General features: G+C 47.7%; 1 protein-coding gene across 3 annotated transcripts in view; it reads right to left on the reverse strand.

Moving 5' to 3' along the window:
* Positions 1-22,979, reverse strand: part of LOC144489221 (GA-binding protein subunit beta-1-like) — a 58,783-nt gene extending 35,804 nt beyond the window's left edge. Inside the window, exons 1-2 of one of the 3 annotated variants that reach the window (XM_078207063.1) lie at positions 22,901-22,975; positions 2,894-3,001 (exon numbers count right to left, since the gene is read on the reverse strand). In XM_078207063.1, coding sequence (XP_078063189.1) covers positions 2,894-3,001 — 108 coding nt within the window. In that variant the 5' untranslated portion in view covers positions 22,901-22,975. Of the gene's footprint in view, positions 1-2,893; positions 3,002-10,888; positions 10,910-22,900 lie in introns of those variants that run through there. The other 2 variants (XM_078207061.1, XM_078207062.1) reach the window with 2 other exon arrangements.
* Between the last annotated feature and the right edge of the window lie 689 nt (positions 22,980-23,668).

Consider the following 23,668-nt stretch of genomic DNA (forward strand, 5'->3'; position numbering starts at 1 on the left):
TAAAGTCTGAGGTCACGTACCAACGGACTCAAGAACAGCTTCTTCCCTGCTGCTGTCAGACTTTTGAATGGACCTACCTTATATTACTATAGTCTCTACACCCTAGCTATGACTGTAACACTACATTCTGTACCCTCCCCTTTCCTTCTCTATGATCGGTATGCTTTGTCTGTATAGCGCACAAGAAACAATACTTTTCACTGTATCCCAATGCATGTGGCAATAATAAATCAAATCAAAACCCCTAGGATACTGTTTAAAAACCACCAACACATCTTTCATGAGCACAGAAACCCTATAGTGCAGGGGGAGATCATTCGGCCCATCGAGTCTGCACCATCAACAATCCAACCCAGGCCCTATCCCCATAATCCCACCTATTTACACTGCTAATCCCTCTACCCTATGCATTCCGGTACACTAAGGGACAATGTAGCATGGCCAATGCACCTAATCCTCACATCTTAGAACTGTGGGAGGAAACCGGAGCACCTGGAGGAAACCCACGCAGACACGGGGAGAACGTGCAGACTCCACACAGACGGTGACCCATGCTGGGAATTGAAGCTGGGTCCCTGGTGCAGTGAGGCAGCAGTGCTAACCACCGTGCCGCCCATGATATCATCTAATGGGATTATCTGAGCTCTTCAACCAGCACTCAGAATTAGAGTTGAACAGCTTTGAAATGAGCATCCCAGAAATTCCTGCAAAGTAAACCAGCTACACGACTGTCCTTAACATCAGAAGACCTCCTTCACCTCTGCTTCTACATGAAGGGGCTGAAGGATTCAAAGAGCTCCAACAGCAGCGATGTAACCTCAGAAACACAACCTGCGTCCAAACTACAGCTTAGAAAGCAGAGTTAATCCTCAAACTTCACTGTAATCATAAAATCCCTATGGTGCAGAAGGAGGCCATTCGGCCCATCAAGCCTACGCCGACAACAATTCCACCCAGACCCTATCGCCATAGCCCACGAGTTTACTCTGCCAGTCCCCCTGACACTAAGGGGCAATTTAGCGTGGTCAATCCACCTAACCTGCACATCTTTGGAGTGTGGGAGGAAACCGGAGCACCCGGAGGAAACCCACACAGACACGGGGGGAGAACATGCAGACTCTGCGCAGACAGTGACCCGAGGTGGGAATCGAACCCAGGTCCCTGGTGCTGTGAGGCAGCAGTGCTAACCCACTGTGCCACCCTAATCACTAATTAATGGTCCCGTCCCTTACCGTGTATTTCTCCTGCTCCTTGGGCAACTGTGTTTTGGTCTCCTTAATTTCCCCATCTTTCTATTGTGTGTCCCGTGGCAGCCTGTTCCATTCCTTAAAAATTTGACCTGTCTTTTACTTGCCCCAAACTCCAAAATACACCTCTTGTGTTTCTGGGATAAACCACGTCAGCAAAAAAAAAAAGGAAACCTCCTCAGGGTACTTCTATCTTCTCCCCCCCCCCACCCGTCTCCTTATATAATGCTTCCCATTTTAATTTTCTCATGCAACCTCTTATCCACTCAAGATCTGCTCTCCTAAATCAATTTCTGAATACAGTTTGGCTACCCGCTCTGTGTTCATTCGATCCTTAAAAAGAATAACTTGCTTATTGCTAGAAATCCCCTTCACAATGTCCACCCACCGCCGCCCCCCCCCCCCCCCCCCCCCAAACCCCAAATTTTCTCACAGGTTTCAAGGCGGGTTCCCTTGCAGGCTGTTTAATAGGGCGGCACAGTGGCTAGCACTGCTGCCTCACAGCGCCAGGGACTCGGGTTCGATTCCCGGCCTTGGGTCACTGTCTGTGTGGAGTCTGCACGCTCTCCCCCCGTGTCTGAGTGTTTCGTCTTCGGGTGCTCCAGCTTCCTCCCACACCCCAAAGATGTGCAGGTTAGGTGGATTGGCCATGCTAAATTGCCCCTTAGCGTCCAACGATATGTAGGTTAGGTGGATTGGCCATGCTAAATTGCCCCCTAGTGTCCTGGAATGCTAAGGTTAGAGGGATTGGCCATGCTAAATTGCCCCTTAGTGTCAGGGGGATTAGCAGGGTAAATATGTAGCTAATCCCTCTAACCTACACATGACCAATCCACCTAACCTGCACATCTTCAGACACTAAGGGTAATTATGTGGGGTTATGGGGATAGGGCTTGGGTGGGATTGTTGTCGGTGCAGACTCGATGGGCCCAATGGCCTCCTTCTACACTGTAGGTATTCTGTGATTTTAGGAGGTTGAAGAACAATTAACTCCTCAGACTGTCCCAGTTGAAGTCCCAATCTACATCAGGGAGATTAAACCCCTTCCAGCGATTACAACTGAGGCTTTGGCACTATAGCTTCACCTGCCCTTTGGGAACACTGTCATTGCTATCACTACTCCTCCTTGTCTGTTAACCAGCTTTCTTTTAACCGCGATATCCATGTGCTCCCTGTTCACGCCCTCGTCTAACTCCTCCTAGTTTATTTCTAATGAGCCTGATGTAGAACAAAGAAAATTACAGCACAGGAACAGGCCCTTCGGCCCTCCAAGCCTGCACCGATCACGCTGCCCGTGTGAACTAAAATCCCCGACCCTTCCGGGGACCGTATCCCTCTATTCCCATCCTATTCATGTATTTGTCCAGAAGGTCACTACCACATCCCAGTCTTCCTGATTGCATCCACATCTCCTTCTGAACTACAGGCATCCCCCCCGAGCCCCACCGCTGCTATCCATGTGGTTCCCAGACTTCTGGAATATTCCGAGTCTGCAGCCAGATTGTTGTGGTCTTGAGGTTTCAAGGCACCAATTTCCCTTTCGGTGTTTCCTGTGGGCGGACCTCGCCTGAATGCTGAACTCCCCCCGTTTTAAACACAATTCTTTTTCCTTTAGACAGGTCTCACCAGTTACCAAATCCACGTACCCAATCCGTGGTGAAGGGAGCGCCATTTGCCATTAGTGTTCGCACTTCATCGTCCTGTCCTTTCCGAGCTGCCTCCAACAGCCTCTTCCCCAAATCCACCAGGGACATCTGGTAAATGCAGAAGGAGCAAAAAAACAAAAAGGAAAACAGACAAACAGGTCAGTCAGTAACTAAACAGCCACAGCCTGAGGGAGTGAAAACGTATTGCTCACCAAGAAGTAGCAAGGATAATAAATGAAGCTCAGGCCACCCGCTAGCAGCTGTCGCATGGTTCAACGAGGGACAGGCCACAAAACGTTGCGGTCTCAGTCCTGTAAACCTGAGGTTTCCAGCACGTTTTTGCCTCCAGCACTCTCCCCGGAGGGGATGAACTGGGGTGGGAGACGAGGGGGGGGGGCCGCTACATCTTGCTGCTCCAGGGCTGCGGAAAATTAAATTCCAGGTTTCCCACTGCTCACTGCAGGATCACAGATTTGTTACGGGGCTGGAGTCGGCCATTAGGCCCATCGGGTCTTGCGCTGGCTCTCTCTCCAAGTGGCATTACCGCTGGACTATTACTCGATGGGCTGAATGGCCTCCTGCTGCACTGCAGGGATCCTAGGCTTCTAAGGGGGAGGCAATGGCCGAGTGGTATTATCGCGAGACTATTAATCCAGAAACTCAGCTAATGTTCTGGGGGAATCCGGGTTCGAATCACGCCCACGGCAGATGGTAGAATTTGAATTCAATAAAAATAAAATCTGGAATTAAGAATGGCCCATTGTCGATCGTCAGAAAAACCCATCCAGTTCACTAACGTCTCTTTGGGGAAGGAAATCTGTTGTCCTAACCTGGTCTGGCCTACATGTGACTCCAGAGCAATGTGGTTGACTCTCAAACTGCCCTCCAAGGGCAACTAGGGACAGGCAATAAATGCTGGCCAGCCTGCGAATGAATTTAAAAAAAAGTTCTCCCAATGGTTTGGTGGGAGGCGGGAAGAGATGGAACACACACGCGAACACACACACACATAATTTAGGAGGGGCCCCCAGTTTGATTGAAAGTTTATTTATTATTCACAAGTAGGCTTACATTAACACTGCAATGAGATTATTGTGAAAATCCCCTAGTCACAGAATCATCATCATAGAATCCCTAAAGTACAGGAGGAGGCCATTCAGCCCATTGGGTCTGTACAGACAACAATCCCACCCAGGCCCTATTCCCGTAACCCCACTCATTTACCCTGCTAATCCCTCTGATACTAGGGTTAATTTAGCACGGCCAATCCCCCCAACCTGCACATCTTTGGACACCAAGGGGAAATTTAGCACGGCCAATACACCTAACCTGCACATCCTTGGAGTGTGGGAGGAAACCGGAGCACCCGAAGGAAACCCACGCAGACACGGGGAGAACGTGCAGACTCCACACAGGCAGTGACCCAAGCCGGGAATCAAACCCGGGTCCCTGGCGCTGTGAGGCAGCAGTGCTAACCACTGTTCTGACTTTCAGGATGAACTGGGGCGGGAGGGGCCTTCATCTTGCTGCTTGTGGGCTGCAGAAGGGAAAATTCCAGGTTTCCCACTGCTCATGGCAGGATCACAGGACTGTTACGGGGCTGGAGATGGCCATTGGGCCCATCGGGTCTTGTGCTGGCTCTTCCTCCAAGTGAGTGTTGTGACTCAGTGCCATTCCCATGTTTTCCTCCCCCGTGCCTCAGCAGCCAAGAGGGCATTAGATGATGATTAATGTGCTTCGATCGAACCTGCCCCCACCACACTTCCAGGTCGCGCACTCCAGATTTGATCCACTCGTTGAGAGTAAAGTTATTGCAAATAACTTTTGTTTTATTCATTCATGGGACTGGACATCGCTGGCTGGGCCAGTGTTTATTACTGCCCATCCCTAGTTACCCTTGAGCTGAGCCATTTCAGTTGAGAGTCAACCACATTGCTGTGGCTCTGGAGTCACATGTAGGTCAGACCGGGGTAAGGATGGCAGATTTCCTTCCCTAAAGGAACCAGATGGGTTTTTCCCGACAATCGGTCATCAGTAGATTCTTAATTCCAGATATTTTTTCTTGAATTCAAATTCCACCATCTGCAGTGGCGGGATTCGAACCCTGGTCCCCCAGAAGATTAGCTGAGTTTCTGGATTAATTGTCTAGTGATAATACCACTAGGCCATCGCCTGGTCCTTAAATCTGTGACCTTGCGTTCTTGATCCCAAATGGGAACAGTTTCGCCCTATACTCTGTCCACCCCTTCATGATTTTGAGTATCTCTATCAAGTCTCCTCTTAGCTTTCTTCTCTCCAAAGGAGAACAGTTCAGGACGCCACTATAGGAAGGACGTGAACACATTGGAGAGTGCAGAAGAGGTTTACAAGAACGGTCCCCAAGGACGAGAAACCTTCAGTCAGGAGGACAGATTGGAAAGACTGGGACTTCTTCTTGGGAAGAAGAAAGCTATGAGGAGATATGATAGAAGTGTTTAAAATGACGAGGGGGCTGGACAGGGTACATAGGAAGAAACTCGCAAAAGGATCAAAACGCGAGGGATGCAGATTTAAAAGTGATTTGCAAAAGAAGCAAATGCGACGTGGGAAAAAACTTTTTCACAGACGAGCGGTTGGGGTCTGGAACGCACTGCCTGGAAGTGTGGTGGAGGCAGGTTCAATCGAGGTGTTCGAAAGGGCATCAGCTGATTATTGAATAGAAACAACGTGCAGGAGTTATGGGGAGTGGAACTAAGTCATAATGCTCGTTTGGAGAGCCGGTGCAGACACGGCGGGCCGTGTGCTGTAACAATTCTGTGAATCGGGACACATCTGATTTCATCAGAAGGGCAAAAGAAAAAAATAATTTACAAGTACAGCTTAGGGCAGCACGGTGGCACAGTGGTTAGCACTGCTGCCTCACAGCGTCGGGAACCAGGGTTTGATTCCCAGCTTGGGAAAAAAGGACTTTAGTTGCTCTAATTCCTCTCTTAAAGCCAGCATTCAAGTGATTATCTGACTCAAATTTTTTTTTAAAAGTCTCAAATTAAAAAAAGGTTTAAAATTTTAACCGCGGGGGCTTAAAAAAAGGACTTTAGATACTCCAATTCCCTTCTTACAGCCAGCATTTAAGTGATCATTTCTGGGCAGTACGGTGGCACAGTGGTTAGCACTGCTGCCTCATAGTCCCAGAGACCTAGGTTCGATTCCCAGCTTGGGTCACTATCTGTGCGAAGTTTGCATGTTCTCCCAGTGCCTGCGTGGGTTTCCTCCCACAGTCCGAAAGATGTGCATCCGGTGGATTGGCCATGCTAAATTGCCCCTTCGTGTCAGGGGGACTAGCTGGGGTAAATGCATGGGGTTGTGGGGATAGGGCCTGCGTGGGATTGTGGTCGGTGCAGACTCGATTGTCCGAATGGCCTTCTTCTGCATTGTAAGGTTCTATAGTTCTGTGACCAATCTGTGGTCCACCCCACACTCTTCCACACCCAGGTTTTTAAAAGACTGCAGGAAGGAAAGCCCTATCGAGTTAAGAACAGACGTTCAGTTGCTTTCGACTCCAGCCGTATAGAAAACTTTAGCCAGCCCTGTCTGCAATATGATTTAATTGGAACGGCCGGCCATCTTGTACTGGCTGCACTTCCATCCTCAGCCCAGCGGGCGGTGGGGGCAGACCATACAAAGATCTGTTGACCTCAGGTGGGATTTTCCAGTTTTGGGGCAAGCATGGCTGGAAACTCCTGCCCTGGACAGAAACATAGAAGATAGGAGGAGGCCATTTGGCCCTTCGAGCCTGCTCCGCCATTCATCACCATCATGGCTGATCGTCCAACTCAATAGCCTAATCCTGCTTTCTCCCCATAACCTTTGATCCCATTCACCCCCAAGTGCTATATCCAGCCTCTTGAATACATTCAATGTTTTGGCATCAACTACTTCCTGTTGTAATGAATTCCACAGGCTCACCACTCTTTGGGTGAAGAAATGTCTCCTCATTTCCGTCCTAAATGGTCTACCCCGAATCCTCAGACTGTGACCCCCTGGTTCTGGACTCCCCCCACCATCGGGAACATCCTCCCTGCATCTACCCTGTCCAGTCCTGTTAGAATTTTATAAGTCTCTATGAGATCCCCCGCCTCATTTGTCTGAACTCCAGCGAAAACAATCCTAACCTCGTCAATCCCTCCTCATCCCCGGAAACAGCCTGATAAACCTTCGCTGCACTCCCTCGAGAGCAAGAACATCCTTCCTCAGAAAAGGAGGCCAAAACTGCATACAATACTCTAGGTGTGGCCTCACCAAGGCCCTGTATAATTGCAACAACACATCCCTGCTCCTGTACTCGAAACCTCTCGCAATGAAGGCTAACATACCATTTGCCTTCTTTACCGCCTGCTGCACCTGCATGCTTACCTTCAGCGACTGGTGCACAAGGACACCCAGGTCCCGCTGCACACTCCCCTCTCCCGAATTTACAGCCATTCAGGGTAGTAATCTGCCGCCTTGTTTTTGCTTCCAAAGTGAATAGCCTCACACTTATCCAAATTATTGCATCCCATCTTGGGCTTGATCTTACCCATTCAATCTTTGCAGTGCTTCCATATCTAAAGATTACTAATTTCTGTATTCTCCTCCCCACTGTACATCCCTGATCAGTGCTGCACAACTTAGAACTTCAATAGTATTCTCGTTATAATCTCGCTATGTCCACATTTAGAAGAGAAAACGGAGGGCGCTGCCCCAGTGAAAGCACTGAAACACCACCACTGGAGGGGCGTGTAGTTTACAGGGCGCACCAAGTTTACAGAGCCACTGCAAATGTTGACACACAAGTTTGGAATGAAAATATTAAATATACAGGACTTTCAGCCAAGTGGCTGAATCATAGCTGTTGACCCCCAACCCAATTATCCCTCCCCCACTATCCCAGCTTCAACTCCCCAGAGGAATGGGAGATTGCCTGCTACATGTGAAATGTGTAATGTGTGCCATGCGCTCCTCATATGGGCATCACCCGGTGGCGATGCACACTGCTACCACTGGGTGGAGGTTCCTGAGCTGCAGATTCTACCCCCCTCAACACATATATCTACAGCCAACACTAACAATGTAAATTGGACTTGGGTCTATAACTCATTGGAATTTAGAAGGATGAAGGGGGATCTAATTGAAACTCACTGAGAGGCCTGGATAGAGTGACATGGAGAGGATGTTTCCACTAGTAGGAAAAACTAGAACCAAGGGTGCACAACCTCAGGCTAAAGGGACAATCCTTTAAAACAGAGATGAGGAGGAATTTCTTCAGCCAAAGAGTGGTGAATCTGTGGAACCTTTTGCCAGAGAAGGCTGTGAAAGCCAGGTCATTGAGTGTCTTTAACACAGTGATAGATGGGTTCTTGATTAATAAAGGGATGAGGGGTTATGGGGAAAAGGCAGGAGAATGGGGATGAGAAAAATATCAGCCATGATTGAATGGCGGAGCAGACTTGATGGGCCGAGTGGCCTAATTCTAATCTTATGTCTTATGGACTTGTCCTGACCTTATTGAAAATGTGGAAGCCAAGGCAGATACCCAAGTAAAGTGTAAACAGGAGGGGCGCTCTTAATGTGTAGAGTTTATAGGAACAGACAGTATTGTCTTAGTTTAGTGACAACGCGATGGCCCAGATGTCAGAATGTTTAGGTTCAGCTCCAGTTTAGAGACTGTAAACACGATGTAGGCTGACGGTTCGGAGAACGATTGCACTGGCTGCGATGTCAGTTTTTGGACAGGCCCTGCCTGCTCTCTCGGGTAGACAGTTCTCCCTGAATGAGCAGCAGAGTTCAACTGGTCCCCGTCAAGTCAAAGTCACCAAAACACACGGCCTGGTCATTAATCATTCTGGGATCATGTTGAGCACAAAATCAGCTGATCCCAGTGAAGGCAGTGTTTCAATGGCAGTGTAATGTTTCAGTTTTCCCAAGATCGCGAGAGGTTCTTTAAGAAACAGGAGCGTCGCAGGGACAATATCCGTAGGCATGGGTTCCATCTTTAGTAAGCACTGCTGCTGGACCGTATAGCCAACAGAGGAAGAACCACAAACCTGCTGTTGATTGCACTCTGCTGGGAAGATGTTCCTTTGAACTAAGGGCTCAATATTTGTAATTCTGCAGCCCAGAGGGCTACGAGCACAGTTGTTGAGTATTGAAGACAGAGATCGATAATTTTGGACATGGGGAGAGCGCAGCGGTACAGGGAGATTGCGAGAAAGTGCAGTTGAGGCAGACAATCACACTGAATGACAGAATAGGGTTGAGGGGACAAATGGCTTCCACCCGTTTCGATTTCTTATGCTCTCTGGATCACAGCAAGCACCCTACCTCCAACCAGAGACTGGGAAAAAGATACAAAAGTCTGAGGTCACGTACCCACCGACTCAAGAACAGCTTCTTCCCTGCTGCTGTCAGACTTTTGAATGGACCTACCTCGCACTAAGTTGATCTTTCTCGACACCCTAGCTGTGACTGTAACACTACATTCTGCACCCTCTCCTTTCCTTCTCTATGAACGGTATGCTTTGTCTGTATAGCGCGCAAGAAACAATACCTTTCACTGTATCCCAAGACATATTTGATTTATTATTGTCACATGTATTGGGATAGTGAAAAGTATTGTTTCTTGCGCGCTATACAAAGCATAACGTTCATAGAATACACAGATTTGATTTGTCACATATGTACTCTATGAATGGTATGCTTTGTATAGTGCGTAAGAAACAATACTTTTCACTGTATCCCAATACATGTGACAATAATAAATCAAATATTAACATTGCAGAAGATCCCACTGAAGAAAGCTACACCAGAATAAAAGAATGAAAGTGCTTGTGCAATTTGACAGCCGAAAAGCCTCATTTTCTCCCGTAGGGTGGTGGCGATGTGGAGGAACAGTGCCTGCCTCTCAAACTAGTTAAGTTTCAAGCCAAACTAAAATGTAATGCAAGTGTAATTAGAACCAGGAGCAGCCCTTGCTGCTTCCTGTCTAGGGCGGGTTTTGGAAACCGTTCCAGGAGTAATTGTGATGTGATGAGAAAATTGGAGTCATGAAATGCTGTTTGTGCAAAACTCGGGCTTGTTTTTCAGAGATTTCGAATGCACTTGGGGAATTCGAGAGAGAGAAAAAAAAAACACAAATTCACAACCTTCAGCCATTGCACATTGGAGCTCTTCAAGACCAGGGACTTCCTTTCTCCCTCACCCAAAACAACCATGAGTCACACAGAGAAGGTCTCGCATGAAACTGAATCCCTATTTCTGGGGGCAAATATTCCATGGAAGGTGCAAACGTGGTTCGATACACTGAAGCGCAGCATCAGGCAGTAACCCAACGAGGCGGCACGGTGGTTAACACTGCTGCCTCACAGCGCCAGGGACCCGGGTTCAATTTCCGGCCTCAGGTCACTGTCTGTGTGGAGTCTGCACGTCCTCCCCGTGTCTGCGTGGGTTTCCTCCGGGTGCTCCGGTTTCCTCCCACAGTCCAAAGATGTGCAGGTTAGGTGGATTGGCCGTGGTAAATTGCCCCTTAGTGTCAGGGGGGCTAGCTAGAGTAAATGCATGGGGTTGTGGTCAGTGCAGACTTGATGGGCCAAATGGCCTCCTTCTGCATTGTAGGAATTCTATACAACTGGAAATTCAACATCAAGGTGCATTGATGTAGCACCTTTAATGCACAAAACCTCAAATGGCCCTTCACAGAGGGGAAACAAGTAGATAACCCATTCTTAACCATTATAAAAAGGTTGATTTTATATTATGAAACAGCTTCTTCCCTGCTGCTTTTGAATGGACCTACCTCGCACTAAGTTGATCTTTCTCTACACCCTAGCTGTGACTGTAACGCTACATTCTGCACCCTCTCCTTTCCTTCTCTATGAACGGTATGCTTTGTCTGTACAGTGCGCGAAAAACAATACTTTTCACTGTGTCCCAATACATGTGACAATAATATATCAAATATTTAATATTAAAAACCAGTACCTCCACATCTTGTCAAATTAGAAAGTCCCAAGAAATTGTTTTTTGAAAACTGCGTGTGATTTTCCCTTTTGTAAAGGGTATGTAAAATAAAAACCACGATGGTGATTTAGGAATGTTTACAAACATTAGAACGGTCCACAGTGCAGAGATTGGGTCAGAATATGTTGCACAGCAAATAATCCCACCTACAGATCCCCAGTTTCTTCAACAAGGAGCAGTTCTCCCGTCAAAAAGATTTTTTTTAAAATTTCTTTCATGGGGATGGCCTTTGATGGCCAGGCCAGTATTGGCTGGCCACCCCTAGCAGTCTGCGTGGGATGGGTACAGCCACAGCGCTGCTGGGGAGGGACGTCCAGAACTTTGAACCCAACAATGGGATTAGGTGGGAGTTCAGGTGTTTCCAATGTGTCGGTGCGGACTCGATGGGCTGAAAGGCCTCTTTCTGCTCTGTATGGTTCTATGACAGTGAAGGAACGGCCGATATAGTTCCAAGTCAGGATGGTGTTCCCCATGTATCGGCTGCCCCCCCCCCCCTTGTCCTTCTAGATGGTACAGGCGGCGGGTTTGGAAGGTGCTGTTGAAGGAGCCTTGGCAAGTCGCTGCCGTGCATCTTGTAGATGGTACACACGGCTGTCATTGTGCGCCGGCGGTGGAGGGAGTGAACGCTTCAAGGTATTGGATGGAGTGCCGAACAAGTGGAATACTTTGTTCTGGCTTGTCTGGGCTAAGGGGAGTATTCCATCACACTCCTGACTTGTACCGTGTAGATGGTGGACAGGCACTGGTTTGCACTGCTGCCTCACAGCGCCAGGGACCCAGGTTCGATTCCCGCCTTGGGTCACCGTCTGTGCGGAGTCTGCACGTTCTCCTTGCGTCTGCGTGGGTTTCCTCCGGGTGCTCCGGTTTCCTCCCGAGGTCCGAAAGGCGTGCTGATTAAGTGCATTGGCCGTGATAAATTCTCCCTCAGTGTACCTGAACAGGCGTCGGAATGTTGCAACTGGGGGATTTTCACAGTAACTTCTTTGCAGGGTTAATGTAAGCCCACTTGTGACACTAATAAATAAACTAAATAAAATGTCAGTGTTGTAATTGTACTGGAACAACTTGGCTAGGGACATAGCTAGTTCAGGAGCACTGTCAGTATGTCGTATGTCGTCAGGGCCTTCGTGATATTCAATGCCTTCCGACGTTTCCTAATGAAGGCTGGCTTCTGTGAGGCAGGGGGGGTTCTCAGGAGGTGGCAAGATAGGTCACCCACTCGCCACTTTATGTCTGCCATCCAGATAAATTCCGAGAACCGTCAACTTTGCAAGAAAGCCAAACAGAGGGTCTTAAGACGGGGAGAGGGAGGTGGAAGGGTTTAAGGGATGTAATTTCAGAATATGGGGCTTATACAGCTGAAGACAAAAGGACAAGTAGAGGGGTGAAGAGAAAGTGGAGGACGTACAAGGACAAGAGCTGCAGGAACAGCGCTTTCTCGGGAGTAGGAAGGAGTGGTAGGAAGGGGCAGGAGGAATGGGTGAAATCGGCTCAACGTGGGATGGGAGACCGGCGGCAGACTTTGCTCGAGCTACACAGGTAGAGCATTTGGCCCATCCAGCCTGCTCAATCACTCCTTGGCTGTTCTCATTGTGAATCTAACTCCACTTTCCTGTCCTGTGTTAACCTATCTAACCCTGGATTCCTTTGTAGAACAAAAATCTATCCAGCTCAATCTTCAATGCACTCAATGGCCTGGCATCCACTGCCCTCTGGGAGAGAGAACCCCAAACAATGATGACCTTCAGAAGGAACTTTTCCTCATCTCCATCTTGTACTCTCAATCTGTGCCCCCTTGTTCTAGATTCCCCCGTGAGGGGAAACATCCATTCAGCACCCGCCCTGTCAAGCCCCTCTGAATGTTAATCATTTCAATATTATCACCTCTCATTCTTCTAAACTCCAATGAGCACAGGTCCAACCTTTTCGCTTAAGATTAAACCCCCTCGTCCCAGGAATCAGCCCCAGTGAACCTTTCCTGAACTGTCTCCAATGCAAGTGTTCCCTCCTTAAATAAGGAGACCCAAACTGTGCACAGTCCTCTAGATGTGGTCTCGCCAATGCCCTGTACAGTTGGAGCAAGACTTCCCTCCATTTATACTCCATCCCCTTGTGATAAAGGCCAACAATACACTTGCCTGTTTAATTACTTGCTTTCCCTGTATGCTTCATGTACAAGGACACCCAGGCCTCTCTGTACCACAGCATTCTGCCGTCTCTCCATCCAAATAATATTCTGCTTTTAAAGTTTTTTTTATTAGTCACAAGTCGGCTTACATTAACACTGCAATGAAGTTACTGTGAAAATCCCCTAGTCGCCACACTCCGGTGCCTGTTCGGGTACACTGAGGGAGAATTTAGCACGGCCAATCCACCTAACCAGCATGTCTTTTGGATTGTGGGAGGAAGCCCATGCAGACACGGGTAGAACGTGCAGACTCCACACAGTGACCCAAGCCAGGAATTGAACCCGGGTCCCTAACGCTGTGAGACAGCAGTGCTAACCACCGTGCCAGTTTTTCTATTCTCCCTAAAGTGGGGAGACCAAATTTCTGCGTATTCTCTTAACCTAGACCTCTTTGCAGACTCAGTGTCTTCCACACAACTTGCAGGCTAGAGTTTACAAAGCAGGGGTGGGGAGGGATAGGTAGCCATCCAGAAGAGCTTCGAAATAGTCAACTCTGGAGGGAACCAAAGAACAGGCAAGGATTTCAGCAGCATATACGGGGAGGTTGGACGGACAACGTTAGGGAAGCAGCAGCTTGGTCTGGAGTCGAGCAAGGTGCCATAGAGCAAAGAGCAATTTGGTTTAGTGGTTGCAGAAGGGCTGGATATGGTAGCATGGATATGGAGTTGCGCGAAGGGGCCAAACGCATTGTTCCCATCATCCCATTGTTTAAGAGGAGGAAATTGCAGTGGCTTATCCAGGACCAGATGTGAAACAAGCAACCCAAGATGTGGGCGTGGGATGGGAGCTGAGTGCTATCAGCATGTGTGCAAGTTGACCCCCATGTCGTCAGACGATATCACCAAGTGCAGCATGTGGATGAGGCTCTGGGGCCAAGGATCGATCTTTGGGGATCAGGGGTTATGTTACAGGGGCTGGAAAGTTGCCATTATCATCAATTCGTACTGCCTTTTAAGTAGTGCACTCCAGAGGAAGGAATCAGGTAGTTGGTTCTTAGAGACAGGATGTATGTGCATTTAGAACGGAACAATCTCATTAGTGACAGACAGCATGGTTTTGTAAGAGGGAGGTCGTGCCTTACAAATTTGGTGGAGTTTTTTGAGGAAGTGACAAAAACGGTTGATGAAGGAAGGGCCGTGGATGTTGTCTATATGGATTTCAGTAAGGCATTTGACAAAGTCCCACATGGCAGGTTGGTTAAGAAGGTTAAGGCTCATGGGATACAAGGAGAACTGGCTTGGCCATAGGAGACAGAGGGTAGTGGTCGAAGGGTCTTTTTCCGGCTGGAGGTCTGTGACCAGTGGTGTTCCGCAGGGCTCTGTACTGGGGCCTCTGCTATTTGTGATATATATAAATGATTTGGAAGAAGGTGTAACTGGTGTAATCAGCAAGTTTGCGGATGACACGAAGATGGCTGGACTTGCGGATAGCGAAGAGCATTGTCGGGCAATACAGCAGGATATAGATAGGCTGGAAAATTGGGCGGAGAGGTGGCAGATGGAGTTTAATCCGGATAAATGCGAAGTGATGCATTTTGGAAGAAATAATGTAGGGAGGAGTTATACAATAAATGGCAGAGTCATCTGGAGTATAGAAACACAGAGGGACCGAGGTGTGCAAGTCCACAAATCCTTGAAGGTGGCAACACAGGTGGAGAAGGTGGTGAAGAAGGCATATGGTATGCTTGCCTTTATAGGACGGGGTATAGGGTATAAAAGCTGGAGTCTGATGATGCAGCTGTATAGAACGCTGGTTAGGCCACATTTGGAGTACTGCGTCCAGTTCTGGTCGCCGCACTACCAGAAGGACGTGGAGGCGTTAGAGAGAGTGCAGAGAAGGTTTACCAGGATGTTGCCTGGTATGGAGGGTCTTAGCTATGAGGAGAGATTGGGTAAACTGGGGTTGTTCTCCTTGGAAAGACGAAGAATGAGGGGAGATCTAATAGAGGCGTACAAGATTATGAAGGGTATAGATAGGGTGAACAGTGGGAAGCTTTTTCCCAGGTCGGAGGCGACGATCACGAGGGGTCACGGGCTCAAGGTGAGAGGGGCGAAGTATAACTCAGATATCAGAGGGATGTTTTTTACACAGAGGGTGGTGGGGGCCTGGAATGCGCTGCCAAGTAGGGTGGTGGAGGCAGGCACGCTGACATCGTTTAAGACTTACCTGGATAGTCACATGAGCAGCCTGGGAATGGAGGGATACAAACGATTGGTCTAGTTGGACCAAGGAGCGGCACAGGCTTGGAGGGCCAAAGGGCCTGTTTCCTGTGCTGTACTGTTCTTTGTTCTTTGGTTACCACTGATTGCACCAGTCAGGCAAGAGGTTCAAATCAGAGATTTCTAAGACAGGTACAAACATTCATCTGTACTAAAAGCAGAATTATTACTGTTCCAATTTCACAGGAGTTAGGAGTACCGTGCTGCAAAGTGTCGCAATCGAGCAGACTGGGCATTTCCATCTTTTCTGGATCTGCTAGCTAATGAGTGACCATAGGAATGTAGACCATTTGGTCCCTCTGGTACGTTCCATAATTCAATTAGCCTTCAATTAGGCTGCAACACCATCCAGCCTTGTCCTGCTGGACATATTTAAGGAAGCCCATATTTTACCCTTTGGCGGGGAAGAGAATGTCATCAAAGACATTTAATCAGGTTTGCAGCAACAGGGAACAGCACGGTGGCACAGTGGGTTAGCACTGCTGCCTCACAGCGCCAGGGATCTGGGTTTGATTCCTGGCTTGGGCCACTGTCTGTGCGGAGTCTGCACGTTCTCCCCGTGTCTGCGCGAGTTTCCTCCGGGTGCCCTGGTTTCCTCCAACAGTCCGAAAGACGTGCTGGTTAGATGCATTGGCCGTGCTAAATTCTCCCTCAGGTGTACCCGAACAGGTGCCAGAGTGTGGCGATTAGGGGGATTTTCACAGTAACTTCATTGCGGTGTTAATGTAAGCCTACTTGTGACTGATAAATAAACTTTCGGGAGGGCGACTGATTGATTTACCATTTCAAAATGGCAGCTGAATATAAGCAGCGCGGCAGGGCAAAATCACAAAGAATCATCAGACACAGCAATAGGAAAAAACATGGCCAGAGTCCAGCAGACAGAGAAATAGCCCAAACGAGGTGGGATCTGCGCCAGGGCCCTGAAGATACTGAATCACACTCTGCACACAAGGTGGGTGTACCACAACCATCCAGTTGTTGTGGGTGGCACGTTGGCACAGTGGTTAGCACTGCTGCCTCACAGCGCCAGGGACCCGGATTCAATTCCGGCCTCAGGTCACTGTCTGTGCGGAGTTTGCACGTCCTCCCCATGTCTGCGCGGGTTTCCTCCGGGTGCTCTGGTTTCCTCCCACAGTCCAAAGATGTGCAGGTTAGGTTGGTTGGCCATGCTAAATTCTCCCTTGCATCAGGGGGGACAGCAGGCTAAATGTGTGCAGTTGCGGGAATAGGGCTCGGGTGGGATTGTGGTTGGTACAGACCCGATGGACCGAATGGCCTCCTTCTGTACTGTAGGAATTCTATGACCAACTTTCATTTCTACAGCGCCTTTTAACGTAGCAAAGTATCCCCAAGGCGCTTGGCAGAAATGTTAACAGAATTTGACACTCAGCCTCATAAGGAGATATTAGTAGAGATTAAATTGTTTTTAAAAGAGAGGGGTAGAGGGGTTTAGGGATTCGAGAGCTTAGGGGCCAAAGCAATTGAAGGCACAACCGCCAATGTTGGAGAGATTAAGATCCCATCCAATGCGGTTGGATGCCCATTGGTAGATTTTGGAAATTATTTGCTGGGCTGAAAAGCAAGGAACATGTGTTTTTAATCCCTCCATCTCAAAACTCTGTAGTGTCACGATACCGTACCGCTTATGTATTTATGTCATGTTTCTTGTAAGGGGTATATTTAAAATTCAGCTGTTTTTACAGGGTGTCAATTTGTCCGTGCCAGGCAGCTCACGTGCTGAGAATGCAGGCTAATGATTGATTTTAGCTAGGGATGCGTTTGTTTTAATCCGAGTTAATGCATTTTTGCTCATTTTGGTTTTTCCCCTGGGGTTTCAGGGTAGGGTTTCGATTAGGTTGACTGACAGAGGCAGAGTCACTTGAATGGGCAGAGTTAATCTTGCAGGGAATACACACAGTTCTCTATTTTAAAAACAGTCAAGTTTTCTTTCTGGTCTTGAAAGAAGCACGAGGTGACTTTCTGTCTCTCTCTCTGTTGAGGCTGCTGTTTGGGATTATCAGAAGACAAGTGTCTCTCTCTTTCTGTAAGACTGTTAACAAGTACAAACACGTATGCATGTGTGGGGCTAATTGATTTTGCAGAGGAGTTTAAGCCTATAAGAGGAATATTGCTTGAATTGGAACTAATAGAGATAGGTTAGCAGTTAAGATTTGTATCTTGTCATGTTCAAATGTTAAACTTGAAGCTAATTAATTTGTTATAGCCAAGCTGTATTGCTAAATAAAGTTTGTTTTGATAAAAGCTTCCTAGTGTGTCAATAGAATCATACCTGGAGTGTAACACCTTATCTTTGGGTGGAGAACTGGCTTGGTCACAGAAGACAGGGTGGTAGTGGAAGGGTCTTTTTCCGGCTGGATGCCTGTGACGAGTGGTGTTCCGCAGGGCTCTGTATTGGGACCTCTGCTGTTTGTGATTTATATAAACGATCTGGAAGAAGGTGTAACTGGGGTGATCAGTAAGTTTGTGGATGACACGAAAATGGCTGGACTTGCAGATAGTGAGGAACATTGTCAGAGGCTAAAGAAGGATATAGATAGGCTGGAAATTTGGGCAAGGAAATGGCAGATGGAGTTCAATCCAGATAAATGCAAAGTGATGCATTTTGGTAGAACTAACGTAGGGGGGAGCTATACGATAAATGGCAGAACCATAAAGGGTGTAGATACGCAGAGGGACCTGGGTGTGCAGGTCCACAGATCCTTGAAGGTGACATCACAGGTGGAGAAGGTAGTGAATAAGGCATATGGCATGCTTGCCTTTATAGGACGGGGCATAGAGTATAAAAGTTGGGGTCTGATGTTGCAGTTGTATAGAACGTTGGTTCGGCCGCATTTGGAATACTGTGCCCAGTTCTGGTCGCCACACTACCAGAAAGACATGGAGGCTTTAGAGAGAGTGCAGAGGAGGTTTACCAGGATGTTGCCTGGTATGGAAGGGCTTAGATATGAGGAGAGATTGGGTAAACTGGGGTTGTTCTCACTGGAAATACGGAGGATGAGGGGTGACCTAATAGAGGTGTATAAAATTATGAAAGGCATAGATCGGGTGAACGGTGGGAAGCTTTTTCCCAGATCGGTGGTGACGTTCACGAGGGGTCATAGGTTCAAGGTGAGGGGGGAGGAGGTTTAACACGGATATCAGAAGGACGTATTTTACACAGAGGGTGGTGGGGGCCTGGAATGCGCTGCAAGGCAAGGTGGTGGAGGCGGACACACTGGGAACGTTTAAGACTTATCTAGATAGCCACATGAACGGAGTGGGAATGGAGGGATACAAAAGAATGGTCTAGTTTGGACCAGCACGGGCTTGGAGGGCCGAAGGGCCTGTTCCTGTGCTGTATTGTTCTTTGTTCACACGAATGCCAAATCTGTTAGGGTCTAATTGGGCTTCATAACATACTTTTGTGTTTTGGGTTTCTGCTCGAGTATCCTAACAGTAGTGAAGATCTTTGTCAACTTCCTAAGTGTAGCTTTTGTGTGTGCATGTCTATCTGTGTTTTGGCCCCACCAGCGTTGTACTAAATACTAACGTTAGCTGTGCCTTAGCAGGTAGCACTTTCACCTCCGAGTCAGACAGCCATGGAATCGATTTCCATTCCAGAAACTTACACCTGTATTCCGAGCTGACATTTCAGTACAGTACTGAGGGAGTGCAGCACTGTTAGAAACACCATCGTGGATGCGCTCTGAGGTGGATGCCACAGGTCCCGTGGCCACTGCTGGAAGAGGAGCAGGAAAGTTCTGCCCTGTATCCTGGGACCAATATTCAACCCTTAAACTGACATGACTCAAACAGGGTCACTGTCTGTGTGGAGTTTGCACCTTCTCCCCGTGCCTGCGTGGGTTTCCTCCCACAGTCCAAAGATGTGCGGGTTAGGTGGATTGGCCATGCTAAATTGACCTGAGTGTCAGGGGGATTAGCAGGGTAAATATGTGGGGTTACAGGAATAGGGCCTGAGTGAGATTGTGGTCAGTGCAGACTCGATGCACTATAGGGATTCTATGAGATGATCTCATTATTATTACATTACTGTCTACCAGCTTCTTACATTACAACAGTGACAACGTTTACAAGGTACACTGGTCGCAAAGTGCTTTTGGACAGGCTGACGTTGTGAAAGAAGCTATACAAATTCAGGTTTGCCATCAATTCTTTCAGACAATATGCACACACCGAAGAAGACATTGTGCCAGCAAGTAGCATCTTAGCCCATTTGCCAGGTCCCACCCAAAGAAAGGTGTCAAAACACAACCTTAGCAACTCTCGAAGATCGACTGCAAGGCGATAGTATACTGTCAGAATGAAACCAGAACAGGCTGGACCTATGCAGCAGGTCAACTATCCTTTATAGAGACTGAAAGGGGCTCAGGCACCTCAGTCAGGGCGTTGAAATAAAACTGAGAGATTAAATGGGAAGGGACAGAATCAACCAGTCTGTCTTTACTTTGTATGGATACAAATTCATTTTCTGTGCAATTCTAGCATTTAAAAGTTTTTTTTTAAATTTAAGGTGCTCAGATATTGTTAGTTAAGAGGATAAGGGCATATCTCATTCAACTGACTCCTCCCAACAGATCATACAATCTGAAGCATCATCAACACTCATTTGGTAAACTTTTTCTCTTAACTTAACCACCAAATTTAAATGTGTATTATTTTAATTAGACGAATTCCTACATCTATGCTGAATGCTTTTTTTAAAAATTCATCCGTGGGACATGGGCGTCGCTGGCTGGGACCAGCATTTATTGCCCATCCCTGGTTGCCCTTGGAGGGCAGTTGAGAGCCAACCACATTGCTTTGGCTCTGGAGTCACATGTAGGCCAGACCGGGGCAAGGACGGCAGATTTCCTTCCCCAAAAGGAACCAGATGGATTTTTCCAACAATCGACAATGGGTCATCAGTAGATTCCTAATTCCAGATATTTTTTAAAAACGGAATTCAAATTCCACCATCCTTGGCACAGTGGGTTAGCACTGCTGCCTCACAGCGCCAGGGACCTGGGTTCGATTCCCGGCTTGGGTCACTGTCTGTGCGGAGTCTGCACGTTCTCTGTGTCTGCGTGGGTTTCCTCTGGGTGCTCTGGTTTCCTCCCACAGTCTGAAAGACGTGCTGGTTAGGTGCATTGACCCGAACAGGTGCCGGAGTGTGGCAACTAGGGGAATTTCACAGTAACTTCATTGTATTGTTAATGTAAGCCTTACTTGGGTCTAATAAATAAACTTTAAACCATCTGCCGTGGCGGGATTAGAATCCGGGTCCCCAGAACATTAGCTGAATTTCTGGGTGAATAGTCTAGCGCTAATACCACTAGGCCATCACTTCCCCATAACCTTAGGCAATGTTCTGTCAAGTGATCAGGTGGCTATATCTCTTCATCTATCCGGTGGCTGCAAACAGGAGCGGACCGAGTTTTTGTCAGAGGGAAATGTGAGCAGATTCCTGGGCCAGTGCGAGAATGACTCGAGCAGTGATGTCTGCAAAACGTTTCACCCAAAACCTTCCCATTTCTGGGAAGAGGTTGGCTGGAAGAGCCAACTTTCCGGGTCGGTTTTCAGCCAATCAGGAGCCAACACCGGCAACTCAAGGGTTGCCAAACGCCAACATGAACAGGGCCTCAGCAAATCAGTCAAATGAGTAAAGTTGCTTTCTGTCAAAGTAAAATGATCAAGTGTGTGTGTGTGTGTGTGTGTGTGTGTGTGTGGGGGGGGGGGGGGGGGGGGGGGAGAGAGAGAGAGATTGGAAGATGAACCAAGAAGTTTGCTTTTCCTCATTGTGTTTTGATTGTCCATTAAAGCAATAAAGCTTTTTTTAAAAATTCATTCGTGGGGCATGGGCGACGCTGACTGGTTAGCATTTATTGCCCGACCCTAATTGGCCTTGAAACGGAGTTAGCTAAGCTAATTCAGAGGGGCAGTTCAGAGCCAACCACGTTGCTGTGGCTCTGGAGTCACATGTAGGCCAGACCGGGGTAAGGACAGCAGATTTCCTTCCCTAAAGGGAACCAGATGGGCTTTTCCAACAATCGACAATGGTTCATCAGTAGATTCTTAATTCCAGATACTTTTTATTGAATTCAAATTCTACCATCTGTAGTGGCGGGATTTGAACCCAGGTCCACGCGGAGTTTCTGGATTAATAGTCTAGCGATAATACCACTAGGCCATTGCCTCCCCGATGCTCAACAACAGCCTGCATTTATATAGTGCTTTTCAAATAGTTTAAAAGCCTTAAAAGGCACTTCAGAGGAGTGTTATAAAACAAAATCTGACACCAAGGAACATAGTGGATATTAGGAACGGATGATCACCAGCTTAGTTTTAAGGAGAGTCTTCAATGATGACATGGAGTCATCGCTAGACTATTAATCCAGAAACTCAGCTCATGTTCTGGGGGACCCGGGTTTGAATCCCGCCACGGCAGCTGATGGAATTTGAATTCAATAAAAATTATCTGGAATTAAGAATCTACTGATGACCCATTGTCGATTGTCGGAAAAACCCATCTGGTTCCCTTGAGGGAAGGAAATCTGCCGTCCTTACCCCAGTCTGGCCTACATGTGAGTTCAGAGCCATAGCAATGTGGTTGACTCTCAACTGCCCTCGGCAACTAGGGATGGGCAATAAATGCTGGCCAGCCAGCGACGCCCATGTCCTACTAGTGAATTTTAAAAATTGTAACTTTTACAAGAACCATTTCAACGCTGCGGTGAAGACAGAAACCGAAACAGGGGGATTCAAATAGGGGCATGGATTCGGGAGGATATAACATATTCAAAGACTTTAGGGGAGAGGGAGGTTGGCATGGCAAAGATGGAGAGGGTTTCAAGGATTGATTTCTTGAGGGGGGTGATGACTGTAGATCTGAAGGATTCCGGGAAGTACCCGAGGAGAGAACATCATTAACAACGCCAGCTAACACGAGAGTCAGGAAGCAAAGGTTGGGTGGTCAGTGGTTTAGTGCAGAGGGGGGGGGGGAACAAGGCAGGAGACGAGTCTCATGGATAAGAGGTGCTTGGAGAGGGCATGAGGGGAGAGAGAGAGGAGAGAAACTAGAGAGAGATGCAAGTCTGGGGCTAGGGAAAGGGGGAAAACCTTAAAGGGCGGGTTAAGAGTCTCAATCTTAGTGATAAGTGCTCTTCACACTTAAGAGTTGAGTGGCATAAAACAGCAGGCCTCAGCATAATCTGTAAGATTTTCCAATTTAGCTTAGATCCCTAATCCACAAAGACCTGGTCACAGGAAGAAAAATCATTTTTAGCAGTTGACAAACACGCAAGTTTCAAAAGCCATTCGAGACTCAAAGCCTTTGGCCTGCCCTCTTAACTGATCCACTGACGTGAACCTCCACTGTTCAACCTGGAAGTACTTTCCATACCTCTTTAGTTGAACCTTCACCTCTTGCCTCGACTGTGCAGCGTCAACCTCAAATCACATTCTGAATTTGTCACCTCTATAACCAAATTAACGTTCTACAGATAAATTCCCCTGACAGTCCTCACTCTCAAGGTTGCAAAACAAAAAATTTAAAATGGGCCTCACCCGACACCACCACGGGTGAGCGGAAAGATACCCAGGAGGGGTTGATCAGTACGGAGATAGTAAAAGACAAATGTCAGAGTTTTCTTAATGTCCACCTTGGTTGAGCCCTAGCAATTCAGTACTCAGGTCTTGTACTCGTGTAGTTACAGTTTCGCCGGACTAACAATAGTTCATTTCCTGATTAAAGTGGAAATAAATATCAAGGTTAGCAATTTGTGCCTTTCTGCTCATATAATTCTTTCCTTAACCTCTTTTCTCACCCCCTCTCTCATTCTGCAAACCTCCCACATACTTTCGATTCTTATCTGTTTTTCAGATTTTAATAATGCTTTCCTGCTCTGTATTAAGTGCCTGATTTTGAACATGTGTCTCTCTCACTTTCACCCGACAACAATTTATATTTATACGGCACCTCTAACGTTGCCAAACCTCCCAAAGCAGCGCCGTAAAGCAGAATTAGACACTGAGCCACTTCAGGCGATGTCAGGGCAGACGGCCAAGAGCTAGGCCAAAGAGGTCGGTTTTAAGGAACATCTTAAAAGGAGAGGATGACAGAGAGGCAAGAGATATCTAGGGAGGGAATTCCAGAGCTTAACGGAAGGCTATCTGGCAGGGCGATTAAAATCAGGGATGCGGAATAGACAGAATAGGCGGCACAATGGTTAGCACTGCTGGCTCACAGCGCCAGGGACCCAGGTTCAATTCCCGGCTTGGGTCACTGTCTGCGCAGTGTCTGCACATTCTCCCCGAGTCTGCATGGGTTTCCTC

This window comes from Mustelus asterias, unplaced genomic scaffold (genome assembly GCF_964213995.1).
Source record: "Mustelus asterias unplaced genomic scaffold, sMusAst1.hap1.1 HAP1_SCAFFOLD_2017, whole genome shotgun sequence".
Lineage (NCBI taxonomy): Eukaryota > Metazoa > Chordata > Chondrichthyes > Carcharhiniformes > Triakidae > Mustelus > Mustelus asterias.